This window comes from Protopterus annectens, chromosome 1.part1 (genome assembly GCF_019279795.1).
Source record: "Protopterus annectens isolate FY-2018-M chromosome 1.part1, PAN1.0, whole genome shotgun sequence".
In the NCBI taxonomy this organism is placed as follows: domain Eukaryota; kingdom Metazoa; phylum Chordata; order Ceratodontiformes; family Protopteridae; genus Protopterus; species Protopterus annectens.
The window spans coordinates 1,420,789,133-1,420,811,059 of record NC_056726.1 but is presented as its reverse complement, the minus strand read 5'-3'; the positions used below and the strand labels follow the sequence as shown (position 1 = coordinate 1,420,811,059).

The 21,927-nt window shown below is 37.3% G+C and overlaps 1 protein-coding gene across 1 annotated transcript in view; it reads left to right on the top strand.

Moving 5' to 3' along the window:
- Positions 1 to 9,260: 9,260 nt before the first annotated feature.
- LOC122816328 (pro-cathepsin H-like) overlaps positions 9,261 to 21,927 on the top strand; it is a 256,322-nt gene continuing 243,655 nt past the window's right edge. The window contains exons 1-2 of the mRNA XM_044089057.1: positions 9,261 to 9,287; positions 9,391 to 9,576. Coding sequence (XP_043944992.1) covers positions 9,261 to 9,287; positions 9,391 to 9,576 — 213 coding nt within the window. The remainder of the gene's footprint in view (positions 9,288 to 9,390; positions 9,577 to 21,927) is intronic.

Here is a 21,927-nt window from a genome sequence, read left to right as displayed (position 1 = left end):
CATCTATCCTTGCTGTACTCTCACTGTACTCGTACACGCCGGAGGCTTCATCTATCATGGCCTAGTTTGGATGTGTGTATGTCTATTTGTGCTGTGTGCATGGCTCTGGGTATGTCCCACTATCATCATTTGTAAAGGTGACAGCCCTATAGGTTCTTCATGTAGACTGCTGTGTCATTTGACATGTCAGCACATACCTGCGGACAGTACTGCACGTCCTACTGCAGCGTATTTCACACCTTCTGTGTTATCTTGCAGTCAATATTGCTGTTTCCTCACACATGTATCTGTTTCTGTTCATACCACTCAACCTCCTAGAGCAAGTTGCTGGACAAGGCCTTATCTGATAGTGGGACACATAGGGACAGTATTGACATGTTGCTCTTACAAACGTAGATAGTTGACACAATAATAGGTTTTGCATTAGTATGGCTTTTCTGTCGGATTTGGTGTCTTACTCACATGTTTGTCATTATTTCATGTCTTCAGTTATCATGAAAGTGCCAGAATGTTACTGTTGTTACGTGGAACACACCAAACATATGAGGCAGAACTCTGCACATTCTGCGTAAATCTGTACAGTTGCGGAGTATGTGTCTGTAACAAAATATCAACTTTCTGACACCAATACACACACTGTATGGCAGCATCACAGGCCACATGCCATTACATTTATATTGCAGGACACACCCACCCAGACAGTTGTATTCCTCATACAGGCCAACAGCTGCTTATCCACACTAATTGGTCTATCATGTATCGTATGTGTGCGCCGGTATTTGCGTTTTCCGTCAGTGGCAGAGCTCACGTACGTGTCTGCGGGACTGGACATTGTTACGGTGACACTGCATGACACCCTGAGGGACACATTACTTTTGTGTCTATTAACCGTCCACATTGACATTCACAGGGCATACGTTGTCATTCACATTTTATCAGAGTACATGCGTGTGTCTTGTACATGTTTTCTCATTTGTCCTGATGTCTTTCTTCTCACCTGTCCACCTAGTATCACTAGTTCTGTACATGTATTTTGGGCAGGTTACCTTCATACCCCTAACCTGTACACATTATGGGTAAACGCCCTGATGTTTGACCTTGTTACATTTGTCATAGTGATGTGCCTTTCTGGTAAATTGCTGGCAAGGCATTACAGACTGTGCGGTAGATAATAGTGACTGACATTTCCATTACATGATTAGTAACACTCATAACATCCATATTCATGGGTACGCCAGTATTCTCACGACGTTCTGACTTTGTCTGGGGTATATCTAATATAGTCCCTATTTGTATTTCATGTACTATGCCTTAGTGCAGCTGTGTTATTCTGACAGTTTGCCAGTTATGGGTACCATCTTGGTCATATGCATGTCCATCCATGATAATCGCCTACATGACACTGATATAGGGCCCTACATATTGCTAAAATGGTTTCCGCAATATCCAGTGGATGGTTTGCCCCATTATTGAGAATATAGGTGTGTGCTATACCCACATCACTCCCACGGGGCAGGCCTATGAAATCCCTGCCAAACAACACCTAGGCCCATTTCTGCATACCCATGATTCCCATACCTGACAACCCTCTACAGTACCCATTACACATGTTTAATGTGTGCAGTACTGAAGTGTGGAGACACTTATATGCACTCCCCACTCTCCGGATATTAGTTCGTACATCATACATTCTATCGACACATGTGTCGTCACCCTTGCACCTGATACTGTTGCATGTACAGCTATTTCGTATTTGCTGCAGTCACTTCTTTTGCGTCAATGTCAGTTGACACTATGTAAGATTCAATTTTTGGAGTCCTGCAATGGACACCTATCTGCATGTTTAAAGTGTAGAACTTGCTGGACTGTCACTTTCTGGCCAATGGTTTGGAATGCTGCGGTTTATTCACCTTTCCTGCATGTCTGTTTGTCTACCCATATTAGATATAACGTTGCCTATTTATGTACATATGTCATATCTACGGGACATAAGTCTGTTGTGTATACATATATACATGTACAATCCTCATTTCATAACTTGCTTTGGTTTACGTCTGTGGATTATGTGTATACACATATATCTATATCCATACCATACCTTTCCACTATACAGATTGCAGAGTGTACAGCTGCTTGCCCCTTTATCTTCGCTGTGTTTTAAATAAACCTGTGTCTATCTGGCAATGTCATGGTATTTCATTTGAGACTTACAGTGGGGATTTCTGGCAAGCAGTTCAGGTTACGACTGCATACCCTTCAGAGAATCCATGCTACTGACACACCCGTTATTCTATCCACTTTCTATGTTTGTTCTGGCACATATCTGGTGTTTGTCCCTATTTGTACCGGTAGTTTGCATGGCTTTGTCCGGTTTCATACTTTACGAGGTTAACAGGTTTGAGCCATGTATAACTAACATGGGGGAAACAGCATTCATTTACTATGCTGTGAGTGGATCACACACGCACAGGTGCACTTGCATTTCCTTATTGTGGGTTACGCACAGGCGCGCATGCATATCCTTATTGTGGGTTACATATGTTTACTAAGTCTTTGTGCTTACATGGGCTTTATTACTTGTGACAGTACCAGTAATTATCTGTAATACGGTTAACGGACGTTTGTGAAACACACGTTCACCTTTACATATTTAACTGTTTGTACAGCACAGACACATTCATTACACTTTCACATTATATGTGCTGTAGTCGTTGTTCAACCGGGACTGCATTCACATTGGCCGGATGCCGTAACCACTATACGTTTGGTGTTCTGACTCATTTATATGCATACCCATAGTACATAGCTACATTAACATATGCCTCACCGCTTCACTTACGTCACAGGCATCCATTCTCCTGCTGGGAAAAATGCGATACTACATGTTACACATTCCCTATTCCCTACTGCTCTGGACCCACGCTGCATATTTCATCACTGCAGGGATATTCAGAACCCAAAGGCTTATAGTCCTGACACATACAGGTCTTTAATTGTCAGGGTGTTCATGTTGTGATCTGGGTTTAGGCTTGTCCGCCTGGTGAACGGAACTGCCCTGACCATGTTCAAATGTCAGACAAAGCACATGGACAGGGTTTGTCCAGTTTAAACATTTAATCTGTGTTTACAGACACAGGTGTTTGGGCACCTGTCAGCAGCTTATGATGTTGGCAATACATAATATGGGTGGGGGCGGTTACGATACATAATTCACGGTGAGTTGTGTTCCCATTCACATTTGACTATTTCCTGTATTCATTCTTACGAGGGTTATTATTTTGCACATGACTTAACTATGAATTAACTACGGGTATGCAGTAGTACAGTCAACATATGTGATGGCTTGTTACAGTATATATGTACGGACCTCTGTAATACTGGGGACTACCCCACATTCTTCACAACATTTCCTGCTTATGTACATACTATTATTCCTTGAACTTTCGAATCTTGTGAGAGCAGTAATTACATCTGTCCCTATTTGTCCACCCATCCTTTTAGGCTTTGTCCAGGTTTTGTTGCTGTAATAGGTTGAGAGGTGGTGTCGGTATGTGATTGAGTTGAATATATACTGTCGATAATTCAGTGGGGAGTAGGGTTACCACTTGTTCCTCTTTGTGAGCGGAGGTCCCACTTTGGACAGTTGTGTCCTGCGATGACACCTAAGACATGGCAAATGTCCTGTGATTTTAAGACAATAATATATTTCTTCATTTCTGTACTAGTTGCATGATACAGGTATTTTGTATCTGGTACACATAACTATTATTTGGGATAGCATAAGCTATTCAAACGCTATGGCATTAGCTTTTATCTTGGCATACATGTGTAATTCTGTACTTTGCACAGGCCGGGGGTATGTTTTATCCTGCAAATTCTCACATTTCTACAAGGGATGTCTCACCTTGGCCATCTGAACAGGTGGCAATCCTAGTAGGGTGACCTGCATGGTGGACAGCTGTTCCATACTGCGTAGTATGAATTGCATGTCTGTGCAGATACTGAACAGTACCGTGACTACACATACATGTTTTGTCCAGATGTGTACAGTAATGGACACCGTGGTGTGTAAACAAATCTGAGGTTTCAACAGGTTACTTATCCCACGCGGGATGTACACACATTTTGCCGTAACATTAACGCGCGGGCATTTGGATTTACATACCTGTGATGGGATGTTTACAAATGTGGGATACATATTTGCAATCCAGACACTGCCTAGGACGATACTTCCTACTACATATGGGGAATACCCGCTATGTGTAGGTGTACAGATGCGCAAGGCTGGTAGCTGGATTTGGTGGACATTTGGACATGGGTGCGGGTTATGTGCTATACAGGGGTTGTTGCATATTGCATTTGCATGCATGGGTTCTACTTTTGGATATCCCAGTTCCGCATATAGCATCCTATGTGTATGTGACGGTTACGTTCCTGTTCATGTGTATAGCACATTTTAATATACATATGTTTGTGTGTGTTTGGTATACAATATGGACTGTCAGGTTTCTTTACGGTTGTTATATAGCCACAACTGCCCTGCTGTGTACTATCACTACCACTGTGGGACTGCTGGTGACCATACCCATGGGGCTAGACGTGTGTATTGGCGGCGCGCTGACATGATGCGCTTCACTTCCACTGGGTATAACTTCTGACAGTGCAGTACATTACGGACACACGATTTTAAATGTCATTTGTTCCATGGATGAAAACTCATATTATGTTGCGTGTATTTCTGTTTGGTTCTCCATTTTGTGTGGCCAGGAACTGTCTTGCATGCTTTGCATACATTTCATTATCCACGGACACTGATAGGTGCAATTACTATTGCAGGAAGGCTATAATATTCAGCAGTTTAGGTTGCTCATCGCCAGCCGACATTGACACGCCTCTGGGCACAGCTTAGTAACGCCCCATGCACTCGCGCACGAGTCCTATGCACGTGGATGTGGTAGCGGCGCACCTTCATTAATATGCATATGGCGCTACTACACCATTTATATGCCGCACGGCCGGCGCAGGCCTTACACCAGCCTTGCACCGAGCTTCATGAATCCGGGGGATAATGTATAGGCTAGATAAGGGAATTTCATGTCACAGATTGCACTTTTAGCAGTATAGTTCACATTGGGTCAGCCCATCATGTATTGAAGCATTATATTTATTTGTATAAAGTTATATATTTATAGTTTATACATTTATAATTATTTATATGCAGAGTTTGAATTAATGAAATGTGCATATTATGATAATTTTATATGTATTTTCATGTGTTTGGGATTTATTCATGGTATTTGTTAAAAATGAATTATATTAAATGTTAAAAATGAATTTATATTATATGTAAAGTATGAATTTAGTAGGAAAATATATGTATTAGGCAATACATTACGGGCACTTAAATGGAGATGATGAAGTGATTTTGTAATTGATTTTAGAGGTTAATTCAAATCAATGACTTAAGCAATTAATGATGTCACAACATAAAAACATGGCTGCTTGATGTAAAAATGTATTCCTTGAAGGCATAAGCCGAGGTACCGTATACATCAGTGAAGGTATTATACTTTATCGTGGTGTGGTGTGTGCGTTTCGGTGCAATAAATGTTGCATACTATATGTCATCAAGAAGGCATGCCACACCTATACTTTATCAGCATGTTTATCAGTCCTCAAAGACAAGCACAAACTCTAACTAAACTCAAACCAGTATTGCTAAAGAACAAGGTACCTTGACTTCAAAGTTTGCACCCTCTCAACTCAAAACCTATACAGATGCACAAGAAAAGTTAAATACAAGTGCACATCACTCAGGTTATATCTATAACGCCTTAAATTATGTGCCTTGTGACAGTAGCATTGCTTCATGTAACACAGGTCTGAATTTGAAAAAGGTTGGTGCTGGTAATGGTTTTAAGTGTGGGACTTTGATATCATCTGAACTCTGCATCTATGGTTAATTTTTCTTTCTCCAGTTCCTTGAATGTGGTGTTTTCAATAAATGTGAAATGTTTGGAAGACCACTAGAGAGCTTGGTTATTCATAACAGCCCGATTCCCAGGATTCTAATTTTTTTTATTGTTTAGTGTTAACTGTGCTTCATCAGGTATTGATAAACATTTAATCATGCTATTATAGCTACCACAGTCTGACTGTTCCACTCCCTCATTTATAATTCTATTTGCTTTCCTTCACACTTCTTTACAGAAGTTTCACTTCTATCGCAAATGGTGACAACGCATTTTTTTTTTGTATTTTCTGTATCTTAAGAGGGAATATACACCACTACTTGTATTTCCTTTCTAGATCCTTAGGAAAAGGAAACTTCAGAATGTATTTCAATATTTGTTCCTGTTTAATTACTTATTGCTACCTGCATACTCTTATTTATATTTTCTTTAGATCCCTGTAAAAAAGGTATTGCACACCATATCACATTCATCCTTGTTCCTGTTTTATTGCTTATAGTTACCTATTGCCTACAGTATTGATGACCATGTCTTGCACTGAGGGAAGTGGACTTAAAACTCTTATCGGGTGTAGGTTCTTCAGTTGCCCGTTTTCCTTTACTTATGGAAACAGGTGCAGGCTGCAATATTTTAGTTGGTGGGTGGGTTCCTTATTTCTGCAGGATCTGTCTTATCTTCTTCAGGATTATCATGGTTTATTGCTTTTTAATCTTCCCATAACTTTTCAAAAAGAGGAAAGTCATAAAGTTCCAATTAAGAAGCCACATAAAATGGTTCTAACATTCTTCCAAATGTTTTTTGTGTATGAGCATAACCCCATTTAAGCTCTGTTACTGGCTCATTAATACTCTACTTATGTCTTTACTATTAAAATGCATTTTATATGCACAAAAATGTTTTACCTACCTGGATCTATCAGTCCACTTATTATACTTCTATTTCATTTATATTAAGTTCTCCTAAGTGTAGACTTAATAATAAATGCATTTTCATTTTTTTCACTTTGCTTAAGAAATACAGTCTTAGGATACCTTTTCTTGCTTGCCACATATCCCCTATTGCTATTCTCAAAACCATTTAGATAACTAGGTATCATATTGCTGATCATTATTGCATTGTTTTTATAATCATGTTTATAACAAGATTTATAGAATTTGTTGGTTCAATCATGCCAAAACAAAACATTAGGAAAGAGAAACTTTTTTCTCAATCACTCAAGCTGTGGGTTTCCCCAATAAAAACTTTCAAACATTTCAGAAAATTTTTGACACTGGTTAGTTTACCAATTGCAGGTGGACAGCAATGACAGCAAATCATTCAGCTGTTTACCAAATTTCAAAATGGCACCAGATGGCACAGTTGGTTACAAAATTTCCACAAGGAGGAAAACAGAGTAGCAGTTTTCCAAAATGAAAAAAAGCATTACAGGAACACTCCAACAAAGGAAAAAAACTCCTCAGCATTACAGGCACATCATCTCAATGAAAACAGCTTCCTAGCACCATAAAACCAATGATTTTATTCTCATTTTTTTTTTTTTGGGAAAATCTCACCCACTCACATAGAGTCAGGTAATGCAGAGGTAATGCCTTAAAACTTTAGGTTAAACATATTGTGCCCAAAATGCCAGTCAAAAATTGCCAGTGTGAATCCTTTCTAATATAGATATTAATATTTGGTTTAATACTATCATTCCCTTTAGTATCACCAAAAATATTTGATAAATTGCCTAATTACTCTTTTTTGTTAATTGGGAATATAAGAACTTTGATTGTTGGCATAATTCCTTTACAGATTTGAAAGTCAAAGATTCTAAATAACTTATAATAGAATGCAATTTAGATTCCCAAGACTGGCTATTAGTACAAATGGTGAGAACACAAGCCGGGTAACTGTGTTTACCTATTTCTCACTCTCATTTTAAAGAAACTCTTAAATTAGTGCATCTTTTTTTTTTTAAATTAAATATAGCAAATTTACAATTGATAATTTAATTTCAAAACTTTACAAAATTTTAATAAAATATAAAATAAATTGAAATATCACATTTAGGAATCATATCAAATTGGCTAATTCTTCTTCATTAACTCCGGAGCATAAATCACAAATACTACCATCTATTAAACATACCTCTTGGTATCATTACTGGCACATATTTACTTCAACATTTTTGCATACAGCTTTCTTGACTCCTAATAAAATAGCTAAATCTAATGGCAACAATAATATAATTTGTTGGAGATGTTTTCAAGTATGCAAGACTGAATGGATTCATATGTTTACGACTGTCCTTCTCTAAATTTGTTTTGGAATAATATGACTTTTTGAAAGCTTTATTTTCAGATAATTTCTCTTTGTCCAAGTTTTTAATTTTATTTAATCTATATGATACTGGAAAATTGAAATGTATTAATCTTTTTATAGGCTACCCTTGCATTTGCAAGAAATGTAATACTAAAGAATGGAGATCCTTCAATCCATTGTCATTTAGTGCCTTTTTGTCCTTCTTGAAGGAAACAGCCTTCAGAGAATCTAAAGTTAAAGAACAAAGAATTCATCTCAAGCCATTTACCAATAATCTTTGGATGAAAGTGATCACTGTTATTAACATTCATCAACAGGGTCTTATCTCAGATGTTTAAAGAATTAACTTGAAAATGATAAGTAAGAGAAAAAAGAATCTCTTGACTGAGCATTATATATTTCAGTCTTTAAAGTCAGGCTTTGTATATATTGTACATAGTTTGTTTACTTCATACTTTGCATTTGTATTTCTATTAATATTTATATTATTAACTGAACATTTCTATCTGAAAATGATCAATAAAATTCCTTTGAGTAAACAAAAAAAAATACTAATGTGGAAAGGAATGCAGATGAGACAACAGTCTTTAGAAAATAAAGCAGACTGTTTCATACAACAGAAGTTAAGCCATTTTTTTTTGCATTTTGCAGTTGCATTAACGTGATATATTTGTAAGTTCATGTAATTTGCATAGAGTTTATAAATATTTGCTTAGTAACCACAATGCAGAAGAGCAAATTACATATAAATACTCAGTTTTTATAGAATTAATGCATGCATAATACCCTGGAGAGAAGTGAGGTTTAAGGAGTGTAAGGAATTCAATACTTTATGTAATGTGTGAACGACTGCCTGAAGAAAAAAAAAATGTTTTATATATATATATATATATATATATATATATATATATATATATATATATATATGTATATATATACTGCATGTAAACAATGAAAAATATGTTTTTTCTTCCCTATTAATGAATGTGTACCTATGTCATCCTTGCAATTGTAACTCAATAAAAGTTGCTTAAAAAGGCAGTTCATATATTTAAATGAATAATTACTTAGCTCAGGGTAAGCATGTGTTAATAACAGTTTGTTTCTATTACAGGTTGGAGCAATAGAGTCACGGTACTGTGTGAAAACTAATCAGCTTCATACATTCAGTGAGCAGCAGCTGGTGGATTGTGACACAACAAATAAAGGCTGTAATATTACTAGCAAAGATATAGCATATAAGCACAATCAGACCCAAGTAGTTGTTATGAGAGGAAACAGTATGAAATATATAGCTGTGGTAAGTCTGCAGTACATTGTTTATTTTAAGCTTGTAATTCATTTTATCTGCTGTAAATAGTATAGTTCACAGCTCTGTCAAATGTAGAAGAGTAAGTTGCCTCTGTATTCCAGCCTTTCATGACTGGCATTAGTACTGGAGATCTCTTTTTTATCATGTTATATGCTGCAGATGTAGACATAGAAACAAAAATATTAGAAAATATAAATGCAAAGCCAAAGAGTATATTATAAATATAGTTGTTTTGTGAGGTGCTTATTGTAACCTACTAGTATCTATGAGATGACTTTTCAGGAACCCAGAATGCTGGTATAACTTATGTTCTATATTTCAGATACATTGAATATATTTTCCCATTGAAAATTTAAAACCACTCACCTGGATAAATCAGCAACCACCTAGTCCTGACAGTCTTCCCATTCTTATTGTCAGCCTGATGTGATCCTTGCTATCTAAAAAAACTAGTCCTTGTAAGACAGATCATAAGCACAAAGCCTGCAGCAAGATATATGTGGAAGGCAATAGTTTTGCAAAACCATACATTTATTTGATACTGGGTAGACTGGGGGCACGGAAAATATATTTCTTTCCTGTCTTAAGACCTCATAATTTGGCTGCATCAGCAACTACCTAATCCAAATTAGTGTACTGAGAGTACAGCAGAGATGGTATTTGCTGGAAAAAAAACATGATGGCTGAAAGTGCCCATGGAACCAATATTCTCACCTCTTCAACTGACTAAAGTAAGTATATTACAGTATTAGAACAAAGGCAGATAGATAGCCCTGATAGGCTATATAAGGTAAAGTCAAGATTCTCAAACTGAATGAGCCACAGCTAGCAGCAAACACAGCTGTCACAGTACTAGTTTGACATTATTGTATCAAGAAGTACCACATAGCAACAAGCAGCAGAATTGTGCACCTAATTCAGGTGGACTAGGTCAACATCTGATAACCCCAGTTACATAGCATTACAGCAGAAAAACCTGGAAGCTATAACCGCATGAACTGCAGCCACCATTTCAGAAAGCAGTGTTGGATACTTAATTCCAGAAATGGTCCAAAGCAGAAAATATGTGGATTTAATCACAGCTGACATCTGATGCTTCACTACCACAATGTTATGCAAACACTATGGTACTTGAGATATGAATTCCAACTGACTGTCACCATAAAAATAACAAGGGAAAATGGGGAACCTGGTATGGCCAGGCAAGTTGCATCTACCAGCTTTATGTATCTCTTATCTGGACTTAGCAAAAAGTCTATAATTTAACCAGTTTAAGACTTCAAAACTTATGAGAAAAGTATCCAGTAGAGAGTACTGAGAAAAAGAGAAATAAATCTGAGTATGACCAATGTGTGACACCCCTGCACTGGCCCAGTAATCAAAGAGCCTCAATCCTCACCAGTAGCAACAGTGTGGGATGTACACAATGGAAGGATGACAAATACACACACAGTATAATGCAATTTCCCTTAAGAGCACACAGAGACCACAGTTAGTCTAGGGATGGTTTCTCCCTCTTTCTCCAGATCCCCAATAAGACTCCCCACTGGCAGAGCTATAGGGTTGTGATCTCAGCTGAGTGATCAAGCCAAAACCTCTAGCACCCTCTCTGTCCAACCAGTGCTTCGTGTCCCTGCCCAAGTAGCTGACACACACATACACACACACACACACACACACACACACACACACACACACACACACACACACACACACACACACACACACACACACACACACTTCGACATAAGATTTATATACAAATGCACACACACACACACACACACACACACACACACACACACACACACACACACACACACACACACACACATACACACACCTGGGAAAGGCTGGCACAGGTTTAATAGCTATGGCCCTTCTGCCCAGACTATAAGGTAGTTATCACTGCCACTAACCACTCTTTTCAGTTACTCTAGGCCCTTAACAAAGGGTGTCCAATCCTACTGTGTAATATTACTAATAATCCAAATGGTAGCTTTGACCAAGTGCCAGGCTATTAGGAGTGGCCTGTACAGTGTCACCAAATACATATGCAAGCACTATAAGAGCTTAAATATGTCTCACAAATATCAGCCACAAAGACTGGTTTAAATATATTTAATAATAAATAATAAAATAACAAGACAATACTCAGTCAATCAACATAGTAACTTCAGAGTTCAAAAGCACAGGAAATATGAAACAACATTGCAGGACAGTCTCAAATAAATACAGAAAACATCTAAACTAATCTTTATTATTTTCCTATCTATATCTAAAAGAGATACTATCCCCTAAATCTTATATACAGAGCAAGTGCAGATGTGATGATGAGTGGATGTTTTCAGGTCAAAGAAAAAATACAAAATGCACAGTCTCTCTCTGACAGAGTTCTTAAATTAATATCAAACATTACTGCTGGGCCAGCTTGGAAGACCTCATTCTTTTTCACCTGACTTCAGTTCCCAGGCTAAACTGAAACTTAACAAAATTTAACATATCTGTGTGAGAAATACATATCTCTCAGATCTTTGCAGATCTTGGAAGTTGTAAAACAATAAAATGCTTTTTCAGCTGAAACCTAGTAATTACTTCTCTCCAAGACAATACAAATAACTTCTAGCTTTAAACATTATGTATGCTTCGGCATTGAAATCAAGAGATGTTTATGGCCCAGATATAAAGTAACTTAACCTCAACTATTCTTAAGTTTTGCATGTTAATCTTCTATGTTCCAGCAGGATATGCTGTGGTTACATTCTTGAAGCTCATTACATAACATGCAGTTCTGTATAAATCATATCAATAGTCACAAATGACATAGAACTATTTACAAAATTCCAGATAACTGGGCTAGGAGCGTGACACAGTGTATCAGGGACAATGCACAACTCTGTTTGAATAGCCATCAGACGTAAATCAGAGTATAACCAGTGCATCAATGGCATTGCACACCTCTAAGAAGTCATCACTTAGTGAAAGAATGTGCACCATGAACAACAAGTGCACCAAAAGTGAGCCTTGTGCAAGTACAAGTCAGCAAGGAACTCTAGGAGGCATTTTTACTTAAAACCAACTGCTGAGAACAAGGCAATGCAAACAAGGATGTGTAATATTTTTTTTTGAAAAATCAACTGATTGTGACAATAATTAATTTTAGAAATTTGTTATCAAAAAAAGAACACTATGAACAGGAACAAATAAGAACAACTATTTATGAGTGTCTACTAACAATAAAAATTCTCAAAAAAATCCTATACATTAGAATTAATATGAGTATAGCTAATTTTATCAGGCAGTTCCTTGAAATTTGTCCATGTATTATAGTAGGAGGTGATTCTAGTAGATCTTGATTTAATGTTGATAATTTCCAGATAACATACTCCGTTTGCAATATTTGTGAATTCTTTAAAAGAGGGTGTATTTTCATTCTTCCAATTCTTGGTTATAACTTTCCTCACAACTGATAAAATGGACCATAAAAAGGCATTTCATGCTTTTAACACAAACAGGAATAGGGATATTAAAAGGGGCATTTCATGCTTTTAACACAAACAGGAATAGAGGTATTAAAAAGAATTAATGACATAGATAAATAAAATTGTTCCCAAATAAAACCTGTAAAAAAACACAAAGACCATGTGTTGCCAATCTGCTTTAAGCGCCTGTTTACATCTCTAACAAACTTGCTTCTTTTTAAACATTATTTCGATTTTATGAGGTGAGAAGAAAGATCTATACAAGAATTTCCGAATAAAAAGTTTCCATCTAAGAGAAGAAACTATCTGTTTGGAAGATATTAAAATGGCTTTATTCTCTTCATGTGGAAGTCTGTAATTAATGTGAGTAAAATAGTTCCAATAATTGTTATTACAACTTTCTATTTCTTTCCTCACCCTCTCCCAGTGTGTTTTGTTGAATTAATAATATTAAAAATTCAATTAAGTTTGGGATAATATCTCTTACCCTTGATTGTATTAAGTTAATTTTACCTTCTATATATCGTCTGCAAGATTATACATTCAACCACATATCTTTGCTTAAACCATATTTACATATGATATAATCAACATAATGCAGTTTTTCATTATTCATTAATTGAAACCAATATATCAGATAGTTTTATTTAAATGTAATTATTGTGTCTAACTTTAAAGTGAAAATATTATTTTGAGTGTATGCCAAAGTGAAAATAAGAAAAATGCATGCCTTCTGTGTTGGATTTCTATAAATAAAGTTTCTAAAGGCATTAAAGTATTAGAAATAAAATAAGAGTCAGTTGTCTGGTGACTCCTTTCTGAAAAGTAATCTTTTAGCTACCAATGCAAACTATTGTGTAGTATAAGATTATGATTACAGTTTATGTTATATTTAAATTTTATGAAAAGGCAACCTAGAAGCTCTTTCTACCTGGCTGTGTAAAATGATTTATCCAGAGAGATAATGCTTTTTTTATAGTTGATGATAAAAAATATAATTCTAGATTTGTTAATCCAATCCTTCCTGTTGTCCAGTCCCTTATATGAAGATTTAAGGCAATTTTTAGTTTGTCGGAGAACCAGAGAAATTTAAAAATTAATGTATTAAATTCTTTAGTACATGTTTTAAATGGAGGCAAAAATGATTGAATAACATAAGATTTTTGGTAAAATAATCATTTTGACTATAGATAGTCTCTCTTCCATTCTAAAGAAATATTTGTTCCATTTATTTATTAGATTATTTCTACTGATCATGCTGTTAGTATAATTGCAATTTATTATATTATAATGTCATCTATTATAATTATCCCTAAGTAGCTCATTTGTTTCTTTCTTTGACAATGTATAGGTTCATAGGTAGGTACTAGGCTATCAGCCCAAGGGCCTATGCATGCCTAGCCAACAAGATTCCCTGGCTTACACCACCCAAGAAAGTTATTTTCCTGTGCCACTGTCGAGCAGAGACACAGAAGTGATCCCCGGGGTGTATTTCCAATTTCCCATCCACTCATCAAGATTTTTCTTGAAGAGTGCTAATGAAGAACTTTGCTTGACATAGATGGGTAGCCTGTTGCAGAGTATGGGAAGTCTTTGGGACAGGAATCTATCCCTCCAGCATGTCCTGTTTATTGTGGTGACAAGGTTTAGGTCCTTAGAGTGTGTAGCTTGGAGGGATTGGGATTTCTTTAGGTGTAACATGTCCAACAGCTCTGGGTTTGACATAGCTTTATATGTAAGGCAGAGATCACCTCAGAGTAGGCGATATGCTATGGAGTAAAGCTGGAGTTTTTTGAGGCGGTCAGTGTAGGGCATTTGTTTGAGGCCAGTAATCCTCTTTGTGAGGTACTTCTGTGGCCTTTCTAGCTGCTGCAGATGTCTTGTGAGGTACATTCCAAAAGGGGCATTGTACTCTATAATGGTTCTAATGAGTGTCAAGTAGAGGGGAACAATGACCTCTTTTTTCCTGGATGAGAACTCTTTTATGATGAGGGTGCCATGTAGAAAGACTTCCTGACTACTGTGGCAATATGACTATCAAAGGAGAGACTACTGTCCACCTGGGTCCCCAAGGTCTCTTATCACACATTTGGTGGTAAGTAGATTGCTGCCTATGTGGTAGTTCATGGGTACAGAGTTTTTACCAAAGGGGATGACACTGCACTTTTTGGTACTGAGCTTGAGGCCATGGCTCTGACACCAGGCATCTGTCTCAGTGAGGCTCTTCTGTAGGATGTCCACATCATTTGGGGACTTGACTATGGCTCCTAGTTTGCAGTGATCTGTGAACTTTGTTAGCCAGAGGCCTTCTGTGTTAGCCTGTACTTCAGAGAAGTAGATACCAAACAGGAGAGGTCCCAGGACAGAACCCTGTGGTACTCCACTTGACACTGCTTTGAGGTCAGATTTGGAGTCTGCAACTTTTACAGTGTGGGTTCTGTCATTGAGCCAGTTGGCAACCCATCTTGTGATGTAGGGATTTATACCTAGTTTAGTGAGTTTAGCTATAATACCAGAATGGGGGATGATGTCAAAAACCTTGGTGAGGTTAAGATAGGCTGTGTGAGCCACCTTACCCTCATCTACTGCTTTGACGACTGCCTCAAAGAAGTCGATCAGGAGGCATGATCTGCCTTTCACAAACCTGAACTGGGTGGGATCCAGAGTTTGGAGGTTACCAATGTCTTTGTTTATGAGTTCCATGATGATACGTTCCATGGCCTTGCAGACCAGGCTCGTAAGGCTAATAGGTCGATAGTTCCCGGGATTAGTGGTGGCTTCCCCTTTTTAGTTTATTGTTAGTTTATTTAGTAAATATATAATTTATGCTAACAATATTAACATTTATGGGTAGCATTTTTGTTTTGTTATCATTAATGGAGAGACCAGATATTTTTCGAACATTTCCATTGCCTTGAAAATAGCAAAAAAGGGAATTATCACTGTCAAAAGAATGTCAACATATAATTGGAGTTTAGAAACCAAATCCACATTTATGTTAATGCATTTTATGTCTAAATTTGACCTAATAAATTAAGCTAATGATTCCATAATTAGAGAGAAAAGCAAAGGACATCACTGTTTAGTTCCCTTCAAAATTTGTATTGAATTAAAAGTAAAAATACCTTTTTTAACCTATGTAAAACAACTGTCATGAAAAAGATTTATAAGTTGTGTAAAATGACTTGAAAAAAATCACATTCCCCTAAGACTAACACAAGATATTTCCAATTCACAGAGTTAGAAACACCATTAATGTCTAGATTCATTAATGTTAGATTTTCTTTAGTTTACATAGTCTATTGCTGTCATTATTTTTTATATTTTCCTAAGTATTTCTATTTAGAATAAAACCAAGTTAACCAATTTAACAAATTTAATCCTCATTAATCATAGAAGGTGGACTATATTATAATCTATTAGCATGAATTGCCATGAATAATTTATAGTCTACATTTAAAAAGTTTGTATGAAGAGCATTCAGTTGGATCTTTGTTAGCTTTTAAAACTGGAGAGATGACTACATTTTTTTGGCGGACATTAAAGCAGAATCCCATGTTCCACATGCCAAATACTATCAAGAGTACTAGGAGGACCAGAATGAGCTGTAAGTGATGCTATCTCACCACCTGCACCTTACAGTGATTAAGTCACATATCAGCTGTGTCAGTACAATCTAGTAACAATCATACTAGTGGGACAATCATAAAGACAAGTATTTATTTATTTATTTGTTTATTCACTAGATTAATTCCTTCCTTCATGCATTTTCTTTATTTAGTTGTATTTGTTGACTGAGTTGGTCTTACTGAGCAGATCTTATTTACAGAGCAGACATAAACAGAAAAGCTCCAACTATTAGGAAAAAAATGTCAGAAAGATAACAATGGTGACTCTGAATGTCATCCAAGAAATAATACAATATTTTATATTATACAGCAAAAGAATAGTAAATAAAAAATAAAATAGTAAGATCATATCAGGAAACTATTATATCCAGTTTATAGATGAAGTTAAATTAAAAAAAACAAATGAAGTATAATGTCTGGCTGAAGGTACATGCAGCTGGCAAAAAGTTTTATGATTCATTATACAGTCACCAAATAGTTGTCCATAAAATTAAATAAAATGTACTTGTATTCAATAACATACAGATTGTAACTGGATTATTAAAGGCACTGATAATCTTGCATATACAGGATATCACAGGAACTGACGATTTGTAAGTATGGGGTGCTGTAGAGGTTGTGCAAGAGGATACTTAATGTGTTAACACCACCCTAGACATGCTCTTTACTTAAGTTGCTTAGTGTAATGTTAGAAGTAAAATAAGAGTGCAGCTTTAGCATATTTATCATCCCTGAGATTTCTGGGGGAGTAGCTCAAAGACGGAGTAGAAGTTGTCCACATTCTCATTACGCTGAAGTCTCTCTGTCAATATGGTGACCATGTGATCCAAAATATAGGCTGTGTATGTTGGGACTAGGCAGGTGAAGATGCTTGATGTGTGTATGGATACACTTACCAAAGTTCTATAATCTAGGCTGTCTAGGCATGAAGGTACATTTATATGCTGAAACATATTATTGAAGCCATTGGAGAACAGATGAAAGCCCTTGAAAGTAGGCCCACGAGAGCCACACTCAGGATAGTAAGGCTAATAGACTAGCCTCTGTTGTGGAATGGATTACATCGTTCGACCTCTGAAGTAGACCATGCACATAGAATTTGTAGAGTATAAGACAGCAGGAAAGACAGGGCACTCTGTCATCAAGTGCCACAGTTACAGGATCAAAAACTGGATGATAAGGTGGGCATCTCTCCAAAATGAATTAGTGCTTTGAGACAAAAGGTCAGGATTTTGGAAGAACTCAAGTCAATAAATCTACCAGGAATGGGTCTAATTTTTCATATAGGATATCAAGAGGGAGGAAGCATTTCTATAGTTGAAATTCTCAGCCCAACTCAGTAAAACATGGCAAAATAAAAGCATGTAAAATCTTGGGAGAAGCAGTGAATAGTTATAATATGGTTAAAAAGGAAGAAATGTGTGATGGAAACCTACTTACCCAGAAGAAGAGTCTAGGACAGCTGTCTAGTGCCCAAGGAAGGTGGCTAGTCATGTCAAAGTAATGAAAGGCAGGGAATGTCTTGGCCACATTTACAGCTGTGAAGCAGAGAGTGTTCTTTGGCCTACCCAGATTGTGGTGGCAAATAAACAAAATGCCATTTAAGATAAGCCCCCTCATAAATAACAGAATCAGGAGAGAAAGGGAGGGAGAGAGTTAGGGGAATTCCAATGAGATTGTTGATTTTCCTTTCAAGAATTCTGTGACCAGTACAATTTCCCATGGAAACAAGGAAAACAGCTTATCATCAAGAGGCCCGATGCCTAACAATTCATAAAGCAGAGGGGTGATAACCAGAATTGAGCAGGAACTTGAAACAAAGTAACTGAGTCACCACTCCAGTAAATGATTGGATGTAGGCATGTATACGGTGTGCAGATCCTGGTCTTACCGGAACCACCAAGAACCTCGGTTTCTTTCCTCAGTCTCCTCCTTGGTTGGAGGAGCTGCATTGCAGGAATATTATCAAGACAGTAGAGGAGGCATTTCTTCTGAGCATCTCCAATGTGGGGAGTCTGCTCATGTAGGTGCTATCTTTAAAATCCAGCTGGACATTTTTATTGGAAAGAGAACAGTGGCAGCTGTACCATGTTGTCTTTGTGTGGGGGAGATTGCCAGATAAGGAGTATGTCATGATTTTGGTAAATGATTTAGATTCTACAGCTTTTGGGAAAGAGGCTTGTATATTCAGGCAGTTGAATGATGTTTTTGAGTGTTTTAGTCTATTATTAATTCTTTTGATGTATCTAGTTTTTGGGCATGTTGTTAAATTATTGGTGGGATGGGTATATTTGTTCTGAGTTAACTGCAACTTTGCATCAATGATTCTGTTTTTGTTCTAATACTGGTACATGAATAATTAATAGTTTGCTTGCTGATGTCTTATTTTTTATTTTTGCTTTAATATATTGCTGTTGCAGTTTCTATGCATTTTATGTTGCATGCATGTCTTCCGGTGCTGTGTGTTTTATATATATATAATTTTTTGTTTTCTTGGTGTGTGTGTGTGTGTGTGTGTGTGTGTGTGTGTGTGTGTGTGTGTGTGTGTGTGTGTGTGTGTGTGTGTGCGTCTATATATGTGTGTATATATATATACAGTCTATATATATATATATATATGTATAGAGAGAGAGAGAGTGAGGGAGATTTTTAAAGAGGATATACTTATTTTGCCAGAGGGCTGGTCTTCCTAGAAAGAATGCACCTAAACAATAGAGGATTGGAGGCTTAGCCTTGCATACTGCCACTTTGGCAGCAGGAGAGAGAGAGAGAGAGAGAGAAAGAGAGAAAGAGAGACAGAGCGAGAGAGAAAGAGAGAGAGAGAGAGACAAAACATCCCATCGTATATATTTTTATTCTTGAAGACATTTAGGTTTGGGGCAAGGAAATGTATGGAAACAATCAATGTTGTTATTTCTGTGCAGACATTTAGTTTATGGATGGATAAAGGTATATGAATGTTAGACTTTGAGAAAGGTTAAAGGATGCTTGTGTTTCTTATGACTCCATGTCTATGTACCTGCCTATTGAGTTAGATGAAATATGATGGTAAGGGGTTCTTTAACTATAAAGCTGATGTCGTTTGGGGCTATTTGATAATATTTGAGGCGGGTTCCAGAAAGGAGACCATATGTAAGTAGGCTAATGGACAGAGGGGGTATACACAGATAGGGTAGATGCATAAATGCAAGCAAGGAGGTGGGTAAAGCATGCATAGTGCAGTGCATCAGACAAAGTGTGATAATAGTTAATAAGTGGAAGCAGTGTGCTTCAATAGGGAAGTGGGAGTAGAGAAGTGCTTGTGTTTGTGTGTGTGTGTGTGTGTGTGTGTGTGTGTGTGTGTGTGTGTGTGTGTGTGTGTGTGTGTGTGTGTGTGTGTGTGAAGAATGGACATTATAATCTAGATAGATTTAACACAGATCTAGCAAAATTCATATATAGATAGCTTGTACATTTGAAAATAATATAATCTCTGTAAGATGTACATTAAGCCAATGAAAGTCTTTTAATTGCAAGTTGTGCATTGTATGCAGTAAACAGCTCAATACATCTACAGTGAGGAATAAATAGAAAGTTTTATATACCTCTTGCTAGCAGCACACACAGTACCTGTACACTGAAAGCATGAAAGGTTGGTGATGGGGGAAAACCTAAATAAGGGGAGTTATTAAGAAGAAGCACAGTTGGGTTAGTTAAATATGCAGGTGCAATGAGGAAGCTTAAGAGGATAAATCCCCAGTCAATATATTAAGTTACTCAGAGGCAGGCAGTAAGGAGGGATAGGAACTAAGGGTCTACAAAGCAACAGGGAGTGGATCAAATACACTGTTTTGTTATAGGGAAGTACTGGAACAGGAGGGAGATTGGCATCTACATGTGTTCAGGAATGACTGAGGTCATATTTTGTTAGTGTAGTTATTACTTTTTAGAGGAACCAGGGAGTTTTAATTCAGTAGGATTTCCACCACAGACATGGAACAATAAAGGTCTTTCCCATGGGAGGGTTGTACAAGTATACTGGACCTTTTTACACAAAGGATTGTGTCAGCCTATTGATAGGCAGTTGACAGTGAGACTGTAGCAGAAAAGGGTAAGGGGAGGGAGAGGAAGTTATGATATAAGAACTGCTTTATGAAATAAATAATAGTTAAAAGAGGAGTCGGCTAAATCTCAGAGGGAAAATCTGGATGTATCTTATTCTTTCAAAAAGTAAGACTAAGAATGTGAAAAATTGGAATGTTGCAAAACAATTGCACTGAATATTTAGATTAAGCTTTCACAAGTGGTGCAAGAGGGGGATTGATATTATGATTAGAGGCAGAACTGGTTGGAGAGGAAATTTGGAGTGCAGGGGTAGAAGAAAGATGGTTGGTTGTGAGATGTGAATCACTGGCATTAGACAACCACAAGGCCTTCTATAGTTATGTAAAGAATCTCCATGGCAATACCCAGATATGTTCTGAGCTACTGCACAATGGTACCTCCTATACCGAGCCAACAGATATTGCCAATATACTAGCCAACAGATTCAGTGCCAACTTTAACCTCCCCCCCCCCCCAAGGGACCAATCACATTACCAGCAGATTTCCAGGCACCCAGTATTACTGCTGTACAGATTAAAACAGCACTGTCCAAGGCCAAGAATACAGCTTGTATGGGACCTGACAATATCCCTGGCTGTGTTCTACATAAACTACAGAGTGAACTGGCACCTCACCTGTGTGCCCTGCTCAATCACAGCCTCACTTCAGGCTTTGTCCCTACTGAATGGTGCACTACTACAGTCATCCCTCTCCACAAATGAGGAGTGACTACAGACCCTGGGAACTATCATCTCATTAGCCTGACGAGTCTGATATGCAAAGTTATGGAATGTATCATCATGGACCTAATAAACAAGGACATATGCAATATTCAAACTCTGGATCCCACATAGTTTGGTTTTGTGAAGATAGATTATGCCTGCTCAACTTGGTCAACTTCTTTGAGTCAGTCACCAGAGGAGTGGATGAAGGCAAGGTGATTCATACAGCCTTTGATACAATCCCCCACTCAGGAATCATAGAAAAACTAACTAAGCTAGGCATCAACCCCTATATCACTAGGTGGGTTGCAAGCTGGCACAAATATAGAACCCGCAGTGTGAAAGTAGCTGACTCCAAGTCAGACTGCTGACCAGTCACAAGTGGAGTCCCACAGGGTTATGTCCTGGGTCCTTTCCTGTTTG